Source organism: Xenopus tropicalis, chromosome 6, assembly GCF_000004195.4.
Source record: "Xenopus tropicalis strain Nigerian chromosome 6, UCB_Xtro_10.0, whole genome shotgun sequence".
Taxonomy (NCBI): Eukaryota; Metazoa; Chordata; class Amphibia; order Anura; family Pipidae; genus Xenopus; species Xenopus tropicalis.
Window position 1 is genome coordinate 143242520 of NC_030682.2, and position 12348 is coordinate 143254867.

The window sequence follows — 12348 nt, forward strand, 5'->3', positions numbered from 1 at the left end:
CAGTACTGCAAGTTGCTCTATACACAGAACAAATATTACGGCACTAATGAATTCTAACACAACATAAGTAGTGGACGGCCCTGAATCATGGGGTGGGGCTTAAATGAAAGAGGGTGGGGCTTCAAGCAGATTGAGGGGATGTCTGTGCATAAATGTGTGCAGACTTGCCTTGATTTTTAATTATAAAATGCTTGGATGCATGTAATAAGGGAGGAAATTTGGGTTAAACCAGTAAGTGGTACTTCAAATTTTAAATAAAATGACAATGTATGTTTATGCATCAACATCAAGCAGAGAGGTTAGCTGAAAGCAGTTCTAATGTGTAGTGCTGGCTTCTTCTGAAAGCTCAGACTCAGGCATACTTTACTGCTGCGCTGCAAGTTGGAGTGATATCCCCCCCCCCTCCCCCCCAGCAGCCGATCAGCAGAACAATGGGAAGGGAGCAAGATAGCAGCTCCCAGTAGGTATCAGAATAGCACTCAATAGTAAGAAATCCAAGTCCGGCTTGGGACTCCTCCAGTTACATGGGAGTAGGAGAAACAATAGGTTAGCTGAAAGCAGTTCTAATGTGTAGCGCTGGCTGAAAGCTCAGACTCAGGCACAATGCACTGAGATGGCGCCTACACACTAATATTACAGCTACAAATACATTTGTTGGTTCAGGAATAAAAGTTTAAATTGGCAGAGGGAATTATTTGCTGTGTAACAGTGTCATTTAGAAATAAAAAGTACCCAATAAAAATCATGAGAGAATCTCTTTAACAATTAAAACCCTAGACTGAATAAAGGGCAAATGAATGGGTGACAATGTTCCCTGTGAGTAACATACGAGAACACATATAGATGTCTATGTATCGCACTTTGCACAGCAAGTAAAACAGGCCGAGTTAATGGAGAGAATCACTGCGCCCTGAATGAATCCACATCTCCCAGATTGTACAGTGACGCCAGAGGGCTGAAATGCTGGAATGAGAGTCACAGTATGGTGGCCACGGGCCTCATTAACTGCTACCAACACTGCAAGTCTGCATTCCCATCCCGTTGTTTGTGGGTATTGTACAGGATCCAAGTGTAACCTACCCAGAAGCGAGGGAAATCAGTATGTAAATAGGTTACCTACATAGCTATCTGCGCTGGCAGCTTGTTATGGGAATATCCGACGGGTTCCGGAGCGCACGCACTTACATGATTGGGTGGCACACAACAGTGGAAACCTGGGGTGTTCTGGGAATTCTGTCAGCATAGAGGATATGGGTGCGTGCAGAAATCGTTTATATGTGTCGTTAACCCCTTCACAGGCAAACGCATGACGTTACATTATAATAATGGGAGCAGGTGGCTGTAAGCATTGTGGCACAGCAGGAGGGTTGCGAGCGACTGAAAGTTGTTACATAAGAAATGTGCAGCCTGCATGGGGCCTGGTTACAGGTCATGGGGCTGATATGGTCTCTTTATAACCCTTTGCTCACCCTGCTTTAGAGATGCCACCCAACTTGCCCAGATGCCAGAATTAAAAGCCATCAGCTGCAAAAGTTCCTCAACAAATTAAAGAGGTTGTTCACCTTTAGTATGATGTAGAGGGTGAGATTCTGAGGCAATTTGCAATTGGTCTTTATTTTGTATTATTTGTAGTTTTTTTAGTGTTTCAGCAGCTATTTGGTTTCTAGGGTCCAAGTAACCTTAGCAACCAAGGAGTGGTTTGGATGAGAGACTGGTATATGAATAGGAGAGGGACTGAATATAAAAAAAATTACAAAAAGTAACAATAACAATAAAACTGGAGCCTCACAGAGCAATAGTTTTTTGGCTGCCGGGGTCAGTGACCCCATTTGAAAGCTGGAAAGAGGCAGAAGAGGAAGGCAAACAATTCGAACACTATAACAAATAAATGAAGACCAATTGAAAAGTTGCGTAGAATAGGCCATTCTATAACATAAAAGTTTACTTGGTGTACCACCCCTTTGAAGCTTTCGAGTCCCCACACTGGGATGTCACCAACAGTGAAATTAAAGGAGAACTAAAGCTAAAGGGGTGGGTTCACCTTTATGTTACCTTTTAGTATGTTATAGAATGGCCAGATCTAAGCAGTTTTCCAATTGGTTTTCAGTTTTTTGTTTTTTATAATTTTTGACTTATTTGCCTTCCCATTCTGACTCTTCTCAGCCAAAAAACTATTGCTCTGTGAGGCTCCAGTTTTATTGTTATTGTTACTATTTATTCCTTATCTTTCTATTCGGGCCCTCTCCTATTCATATTGCAGTCTTTTATTCAAACCACTACTTGGTTGCTAAGGTAATTGAACCCTAGCAACCAGATAGCTGCTTAATTTGCAAACTGGAGAGCTTCTGAACAAAAAGTGAAATAATTAAAAAACTACAAATAATAAAAAATGAAGACCAATTGCAAATTATCTCAGATTAGCGCTCCCTACATCATGCTAAAAGTTAGTCAAAGGTGAACAACCTCTTTATCAAAGAATTTGGCTAGAAATACTAGTCAATATGTACCCATACTGATCCGAACCAATTAAGCTTTTGTAAAATCTGAATTGCAAAGTGATGTGCAGAGCGTTAATCTGTAGCTCTCAGTAAGTGTAACGAATACGGCTCTTAATGACTGGAATAATGATCCGTAGGATTTGCTAGGAAATGACGGATGAAGAAAGGTGCTGAGGAGAGGAGCTTATTGAGACTCTATGAGAGTGATAAAGTGCTGTTTGTAATGAGAAGGCTTCAGTGATAGGGCTCTGGCAGGCACGTCATTACACACTCCGCTCCACACAATCCAACCAACAGAGCTCCATACACTGTGCTTCAGCTCTCTGGCCGGTATATAACAACTCCCAGCATTCCCTGCCTGCAGTATGGCTATTCTTATTGGCTTCTCTGTGTTCTAGCAGTGATCTTGGCCTGTTTGTTGCTTTCTAATAACTCACTGTCTCCTTCCATGACTCTGCACATACTGTACATATACATTCTTCTCATCATTCCCTGCCCCAGTGAAGCTTAAAATCTAAGGTCCCTATCACATTCACAATCACACACACCAGGGCCAGTTATATCAAGAGCCAATTGGCCTGTCTGTATGTTTTTGGAGTGTGGCCCTTACTTAAAACTACATTCATTTTTTATATGTTTTTGCATCTTTCTCTCGCTGTCATACATTTATATATGTCAGGGAGAGTTATTACAGAGAAAAGGGAATCATTTAAACATGAAATAAACCCAATAGGGCTGTTCTGCCCCCAATAAGGGGTAATTATATCTTAGTTGGGATCAAGTACAGGTACTGTTTTATTATTACAGAGAAAAGGGAATCATTTAACCATTAAATAAACCCAATAGGGCTGTTCTGCCCCCAATAAGGGGTAATTATATCTTAGTTGGGATCAAGTACAGGTACTGTTTTATTATTACAGAGAAAAGGGAATCATTTAACAATTAAATAAACCCAATAGGGCTGTTCTGCCCCCAATAAGGGGTAATTATATCTTAGTTGGGATTAAGTACAGGTACTGTTTTATTATTACAGAGAAAAGGGAATCATTTAACCATGAAATAAACCCAATAGGACTGTTCTGCCCCAATAAGGAGTAATTATATCTTAGTTGGGATCAAGTACAGGTACTGTTTTATTATTACAGAGAAAAGGGAATCATTTAACCATTAAATAAACCCAATAGGGCTGTTCTGCCCCCAATAAGGGGTAATTATATCTTAGTTGGGATCAAGTACAGGTACTGTTTTATTATTACAGAGAAAAGGGAATCATTTAACCATTAAATAAACCCAATAGGGATGTTCTGCCCCCAATAAGGGGTAATTATATCTTAGTTGGGATCAAGTAATAATGTATCCAGTGCATCCCTAATACATATATATATATATATATAGTGTTTCTTATGAATGGGTTCTGTAGATCATTAGAAATACATTAGAAAACTCCTCTATGCTTGCCATCAGTGCTTTTCTTGCAAGTGCAAATTCATTGGTTGTTGCCTAGCTTCAGGAAAAGAACTATAATTAACCTTGAAATTAAACAGCTAAAAGCACAATTTAAAGATCTGTCAAACCTGTTCCGGCACCGAGGTTTGTCAAATCCTTTCTGTGCACAACACGCTGTTATTTAATGCAGGTTTTCTAAAACTCCCTTTATTCCGCGCGTGATATTATTGCCTTACTTCGACTCGTTGACATTCAAAACACGTCCCTCGGCGGTGATTAAGGTCCTCGGAGGTTTCTTCTTCAGTTCTTCTTCGCTGAGAAAATAAAAGCCCCAGAGTAGAATGAAACATTAATAGGTGTTTCTGTGCTACTTGCCAAAATAAGAATAGAACAAAAAGCTTTTGTACTGGATAAGTGTTTAAAACAAAAATGATTAGGCGAGATATATAATGGGTTATTGGACATGGTAATAAATGAATAGGCTACAGAGCAAGCCTAGAATTAAGTCCATGTTGTATGAATCCAACCCCTAGATAAGCGCAGCTCTTTATGTGCTGATCTCTTTCCCATGGTCATCAGAGGGACAGGGACTGGACCTGCCCAAAAGTGCTGATGAGTTTTCCCACTCCGTTGACCAAAGGGCCAAACAATCAGATTACTTCGATACTGCCCACCTAAAGGTGCCCAAACACCTTCAGATCCGCTCGCTTGGCGATGTTGCCAAGCAAGCGGATCTTCTCCCGATATCCCCCACCTACAGGGCCAAACGATCGAATTATAATGACTGGTATAAGAAAAGTTGGTCCAGGGACCGCATCAACGAGCCAATGCGGTCCCCGATCTGACTAGATTGTCTAACCTGCCCGATCGAGATCTGGCCGATTTCAGGCCAGATATCGGTCGGGCAGGCCTGTCGGTAGTGCCCATACACGGGCCGATTAGCTGCCGAATCGGTCTAAGGGACCAATATCGGCAGCTAGAATCGGCCCGTGTAGGGGGACCTTTAGGTGGAAAGATCCGCTTGTTTGTTGACCTTGCCAAAGGAGAGGATCTTATAGTGTACAGCCACCTTTAAGGTGGCCATACACGGACCGATTTTTTACTTACAAACGACCGATTCCCGAACAATCCGATGCTATCGTTAAGTTATCGTATAGTTGGTGGTGTACGAACGATCGTCGGCCCACTAAACGAGCCGACATTATCGTCCCCAAAATCGATCGGCCAGGTTTAAAAATTTTGGTCGTTTAACGATAAAATCTGCCAGTTGGTGTGAGTGTCAGACATTTGTCTTTCAACGATTGTTCTCTGCGCATGTCACGATTGCCAGCAGCGGAAGTCAACGACATTCGATCGTACGTAGATGTACGATCGTACGTATTTTACGATAATGATGCGACGAAATCTTTCCCGAATTATCGTTGCCCGTGGATGGCATATCGTATGGGAACTCGATCGCCATACGATCGTTTGTCGATATAATCGTTCATCGCACAACGAGCGAAATCGCCTCGTGTATGGCCACCTTAAGTCTCCAGCACTTATTTACAAGGCTAATCCATTTAACTACTTACCTCCTTTGCTGTAAAGCAGTTTGCAGCTTTATGCTACGTCCCTTGGTACCCATCATCTTTCGCTTCCATTAAACCTTTACCTTCTGAACTTTGTGTTTATTCCCTGGATATATCTGAATGTTTCTATTATATAACCTTTCTCTCTCCTCGCTTCTAAGCTTCTACATGTTCAGGTCTCTCCTGATTCTCTCTGTTATTTAGGGCATGTAGCATCTTAGTCCTTTTTCTGAGCGCTTCTATACTATTAACAAGACTGATATACTTATATAGACAGTATATACGGCTCATATGTCTGCATTCAGTTAGTGTGCCGTGCATATAAATTCCTGTATGCAAATGTGGAAAGAAGTGCAACTCAATTATAAAATGAAACCATAAACACACAATAAAAACAAAACAATCAATGCAGCCGGCACATATGAGAATTCTAGCAACATAAATCCGACAGAGAATCACTTTCCGAGCAGCTATTCAAATAAGAAACAAAGTTCTATCACGCGGCTGCATAGTTCTCCAGTGTGAATTCCAATCAGAAGGCAATAAAGAAGCGAGCGCTTTACTTCTTGAAGTGCGTTCTCAATACAATGATTTACGGGGGCCATTATGCTGTAATAGAATTTAGAACTTTTGAAATTGCACATTTGTGTGTGGGGGGATTCCTGGTCTCATCTCCCAAATGGGCACCTTCAGCAAGTGCAATATTTGTTTGAGACTTATTAAATGAAAGCAGTTCAGCTTTTATAAAAAGGAGTGAAGTTTGATAAGTGCATAATACAGACGTTTTAGAGCCTTGTAGACTGAAGGAACTGAAGTGATTATACTTTATTGCCTAGTTATATTCTGAAAAAAATGTTTTGAAATTATTTCTAACTAGGTTTGAGCTGAGGAAAGTAAATGAAACCCAATATAAGAAAAATGGTACACGGGGCACCTGGGAGCATTTTGCTGCCCACTCATTTTCGGCCGGCCATGGTCCCTTGTGTTTAGTAATACATCATATTTACACCTTGTGCCATTACCATTATATTGGGATTTCTCTGGCTCAAATATACCATTGGTTGTCAGGCCTTTTCAGTTCAAGCCCCCTCTTGGAGGCCCAACCTTTTAGCTCATAACAAGTAGTGCTGGGCGGTATACCGGTATATACCGAACACCGTTTTTTTTAAAAAAAATGATAAAAATTTTTAATTTACCGGCATACCGGTGTGGGCGCCTCCTGGCAATTTTTCTTACTATTTCCGGGTTGTGCGCGCTGACGTCACGCGCGCAACCCGGAAATAGTAAGAAAAATTGCCAGGAGGCTCTGTGAGCTGTCGGGGGTGCCTGCGGCTGCCTGGCCAGTAAGTTATATTTATGTGAAGGGGATGGGGGGGTGTTTGGGGTTGGATGGGGGGGTGTTTGGGGTTGGGGGGGGTGTTTGGGGTTGGGGGGGGTGTTTGGGGTGGTCACCTAATCATGCATGGGGAAAAAAAAATACCGTCAAATACCGTGATACCGATATAATAAAAAAAATACCGTGATATAAATTTTTGGTCATACCGCCCAGCACTAATAACAAGGTTAAAGATATAGTTTTAGTCAGCCATATTTCCAATAATATATAGAATACTTAATACGTATTTACCCTAAATTTTACCCCAAGTAATCTTCAAGGGCATTAAAGTGTATCTAATAGATCACACAGGCATTCAGCTAACAGCTTTCCCTAATTGGCAATCAGGCTGAGCCCCCTGCCACTGCTCCAAGTTGTTCCATGGGTACCAACCAGTAAAATTACTGCTGAACTAGATAAGACTAGTCATAAATTACAAAAGATGATGGCAATTGCCCTGTGTGCCTATGCTATCACTAGTTGCCTCAAGAGGTACCAAACTCTTTCAAGCATCAAATGCATCTAATTGCACAGGCCAATCAAGCAATTGGTCCATGCTATTTGGCCATCCAGAGTTGACCCATGTACAGCTGTCTTTACTCAATGTTCTAACAGGTTAAACTGGGTAGCGGAACCTGATATACTGGAGAATGAGGAATGAACATAACTAAACACAAATAATGAATGTACAGATACTGAGGAAGAAGAAGTAGAAGAAGTAGTAGAGGAAGACAAAGTTATAATGAAAATAAATTCTCAACGGTACCTTCTGTTCTCTTTGGACTTGCGCTTCTCCTCCAAGTATCGGTGTGTTTCTAATCTGGATTCTGGTGTGTACTGCGAGGGCTGGTTCCAAAATTCTTTTTCTTCTTCCTCATCATCATTTCTCAACGCCGTCTCATCTACATTCAGTTGAGCAACGGTGTCTGTTTTTTCTACAGGGTCTGGGCTACAAAAGATTAAAGTGATGGTTAGAGACAGATTTCATAGTGTTTGATGATATCACGTAGTACTAGTAGAGTAACATGGACTCCAACTATTCATTAGTATATATGGTCTGCATATCCTCATCAGCCTCCTTCACGGAGTAGGATGGACCTTGGCTATGCGTTGGTACATTCAGGGCATCTTCCTTGTAGGAGAAAGATGCACTCCAACTTTTCATTGGTAAATATAGCCTGCATATCCTTGTCAGCCTGCCTCACAGAGTAGGTTGGACCCTGACCAGTCATTGTTACACTAGACCTGCACATTCAGGCCAGCCTCCCTCTTGAAGGGGATCTGTCTCCCAAACATAAAAAGCTGTATAATAAAAGTCCTGTTCAAATTAAACAAATCCAAATTCCTTTTTTTAATTACCACATCCATACCCATTATAACAGCACTTAAAAATCCCAGCTGTCAATCAGCGGCATAGAGGCGGGCAGACAATTACTTTCACTTTCCATTCATCACTTCATAGATGTCACTGCCCTCTTCACTTTTTCCCTCCCTCCTCACCATCTAATTGTGTAGCCAGTGCATGGGCCTGGGCATCAGGTCCACTTTTGGAAAAGCTTTCCTTACTAATAAAATGGCGGCCGTCTGCTTGCTGTTGTTGTGCAATTCCAAGACTCAAGGAAACAAGATTTCAATCATTTTTATAGTGTGAGTGAAGTTTATTATCCTAGACTAACCCGATAGAAAAGAATTTGCAATTATTTCTAAGGGTGACAGGCCCCTTTAGAGGAAGATGGACTCCCACCAGTCAATGATATATATGACCTGCACAGCTTTGTTTCTGATTAATTAAATGGTGAGATGAATGGTGCCTACAGTACGTAACCTGCAGAACTTATACCTATTTCTGGCCAATAAAACCCTTAAAAATAATAGTAAAAAGAAAGACATTCAGGTTTGTAGCTTGCACTGTCGCATCCAACATATATATCTTCATAAGCAAGGGGTGTGTGACTGTGCAGGCACTCAGATTTATTGATTGGTGGGAATACAGAGGCACAACATGGCAGGGAAATAGATGAGAGCAGCTCACCATGATGTGCAGGGCAGAGAAATGTTCCCAGCAGCGGATGAATGGCTGCTGAATAAATCCACCTTCCTATAACTGTTATTATACAGATCTGCCTGCTGAGGGGGCAGGGTTCCTGCACCAAACTAAATACAAAGCTGAACTGTAAAGAAAACAGTTTCCAGAATGCAAGTATTAGATTGGTTTCCCCCATTTCCCCTTGCTGCCCTCTGGTCTATAGTTCAACCGTACACAGATTCTGCCCACTTATATACTAAATAAATATGTTAAAAACAATATGCATAGGACATTAGACAACAGGGGCATTAAAGTGATACTGACACTAAAAAACTACTCTTCAAAATATGAATGTACATTAAAAGTTCCCTATAGGTCATGTTGATTATTTTTCACTGATAGGGCTGCTTTTGTAAGTAATTGTTCCTTGAAGTACCTAAACCTGACTGTTTTGCCAACCTGCCTGTCCCTTCTAAGCCTGTCAGTTACAGCTTCTAATGCTAACAGACTCCTGCTGCACAAATATGGCCGCCCCCTCATAGAGAAACATGGGGGATCGGATAGGTGGTGTAAAAGCATTGGGCAAATATGTTTAAGGCAAAATTATAAATAACACGCAAAGACAATATTATGAGTAAGCTTTATCAGAAAGGTCTATGTAAATACAGCCATAAGCACTCACAGAAACGCTGTACTGAGCCCTCTATCAAAAGAAACACAGGATTTCTTGTCTCTTTTTTTGTAAACATGTTGTTCGGGTGTCTGACTTCCTCTCTCTCAGAAGAATCCTTAATTCCTGTGGCCAGAGTCTGTGCAGTTCTCTCCTGCTCCCCACTCCCAAAGGAATGCTAAGAACTTCCCCCTCCGTTAGGAATGTGTGGTTCTAGAGCTACATGATGCTCTTTGATTTTGCTCTGCAACCTCACCAAATAAGCGGATATTTAAGTGTATGGTCAGCTCTATTAGGTAAAGGTTTCAAACATAAATACAAAACACGGCTTTTTTGAAAAGTCATTGCGACTTATCAGCACGCCGCAGCTAAATCACCGCAATTAGTGGCTGTGACCGAAGCTGTGGCGACTAATCGCTCTGCGTGTCTTTGCCCTTACACTTACATGGTATTGTTGATGTCTGTATACCAGCGCCGGTCAAATCCAGGCTTTTTTTCTTGTGCTTTTCTGCCTTCTTTTTGCTTCTGTTGTAGGTTGTTAGTTGCCTTTTCCCTCTCCGCGGCCCTCTTCCTTAGGTACGCCTCTTCTTGCTCTTTGATTTTGCCCTGCACTTGGGGATAATCCTGCGCGGCCTGAATCCTTTCGGAGCGCTCTATCTCTTTGCCATCTAACCACTTGAAGAGAAAAAAAAAATCATGTTCATTGAGAACAGTTGCGATTATTGATTACAGGCAGAAACACAGAGCCCTCGGAACATCTGCTAGAGGTAACAGACATCCGAAGTGTGCCAAAGTTCTACAGCACAAACCTACATAATTTATGGTGCTTGCGTATCCTGCAGCTTTATATGGTGCCGCCTGTGCAAATTAATTCGCAGAAGCAATCCTTCCAAAGCAATCTCAGAAATCAACATAATTAAGTATTTATAAAGAAGGCAATGATAAACTGCCTTCCATATTGCTAGATCTTTAAATACAGAAGATATTCTACACTCTGCCGAAGGCTGGCACTATGCTTATATTTAACTACTGTATTTGCAATGTAAGTTGGAACCTTCATTTGTATATTTAGAGTGACAGTACAATAACATAGTAAGTTAGGTTGAAAGAAAGACACACGCCCATCAAGTTCAACCTTAATCCCTATATATAACCTGCCTAACTGCCAGTTGATCCAGAGGAAGGCAAAAACCCCATCTGAAGCCTCTCTAATTTCCTTCCTGACTTCCAAGATGGCAATCGGACCAGACCCTGGATCAACTTGTACTAAGAGCTACAGGGTCGGACTGGGGGGTGCCGGGCCCACCGGGGCTCCCGCCCCAGGGGCCCTGCAGGTGCCCCAGCCGCGTCCCCTAACCCCCCCAGGGGCCCCCCTAACCCCCCGAAGGGCCCCCGCCTGACGTCCTCCCCGAGCGCTTATAAATAGAACGCGTCAGGGGAGGAACAGTCAGTAGCGGGGAGCGCCGGCAAAGGTTGGACTGGGCCGCTGGGGCCCACTAGGGCCGGGGCCCACCGGGATTTTTCCCGGTGTCCCGGCGGCCCAGTCCGACCCTGAAGAGCTATCTCCCATATCTCCCATATCACCCTGTATTCCCTCACTTGCTAAATACCCATCCAGCCCCTTCTTGTACCTATCTAATGTATCAGCCAGTACGACTGATTTGAGGAGGGAATTCCACAGCTTCCCAGCTCTCACAGAAACAAACCCTTTTCCTCCCTTCTTCTAAACGGAGTGGGTGCCCTCGTTTCCGTTGGAAGGGCCTACTGGTAAATAAAGCATTAGAGAGGTTATTATATGATCCCCTTATATATTTATACATAGTTATCATAATCCCCCTTACGCACCTCTTCCCCAGTGTAAACAGACCCAACTTGGCCAGTCTTTCCCCATAACTGAGACTTTCCATACCCTTTACCAGCTTAGTTGCCCTTCTCTGGACCCTCTCTAACTCAGTAATGTCCCGTTTGAGCACTGGAGACCAAAACTGAACGACATATTCTAGATGGGGCCTTACCAGCACTCTGTAAAGGGGAAGAAAAGAGACAGCAAAGGCCCCTTAGTGCTCTTGCACCTTCGGGGTCAGGAATGACCCCCTTATAACTGCTTTGCCAAGCAGAATGAAATGTACATGTAGATGCAGCTGTGTGACAGGCCACCATTAGGGAGAGACAAGGTCCAATGTGCTGCCTACAATGGGGGGGTGGGTATTGCAGGCAATTGCAGCTGTTATACATAGGATACAACAAATACTGGTTGAAGGGGGGGTCTTATTACTAACCCACCACGTGTGTAAATCAAATACATCAATAGTCACATTTCTACATTTAACTGGAAAACCCGGAAAGGCAAATGAGTTCAATTCAGAAGAATGGCATTGATTTGCTGTGCCTGCACTATGTTAGCCCCGGTATCGGCACTTACACCCAAAGTCAGGAAATCAGAAGGTCATAAATAAGCAGGGTCATTTATTCAGTCTTCAGTCGCTAAAGACCAATACTGACAATACTGAGGGATGTGCTTTAAGAAGGACCCTGGTTCCTAATCAGATTCAGTGATTTTTGTGCCAGCAGAAAGGCAAATTGTACCTAAAACACAATATATACAGAAACACACACACATTAGAAACTGTACAATATGTGACTTGGAACTTAAACTATTTATTCAATTTGAGTTTCCAGGGGGCACTATTTATTATAATACACAAGTTTCAGTGAGTCATGTGACAGAAATTACATCACTAAGCTCTGATTATAACTTATGA

General features: G+C 42.3%; 1 protein-coding gene across 1 annotated transcript in view; it reads right to left on the reverse strand.

Annotated features, from left to right (window-relative positions):
* The window catches only part of lrrc6 (leucine rich repeat containing 6), a 35554-nt gene that overhangs the window by 14145 nt on the left and 9061 nt on the right, over window positions 1–12348 (reverse strand). The window contains 3 exon segments of the mRNA NM_001037255.1: window positions 4181–4258; window positions 7657–7839; window positions 10032–10261. Coding sequence (NP_001032332.1) covers window positions 4181–4258; window positions 7657–7839; window positions 10032–10261 — 491 coding nt within the window.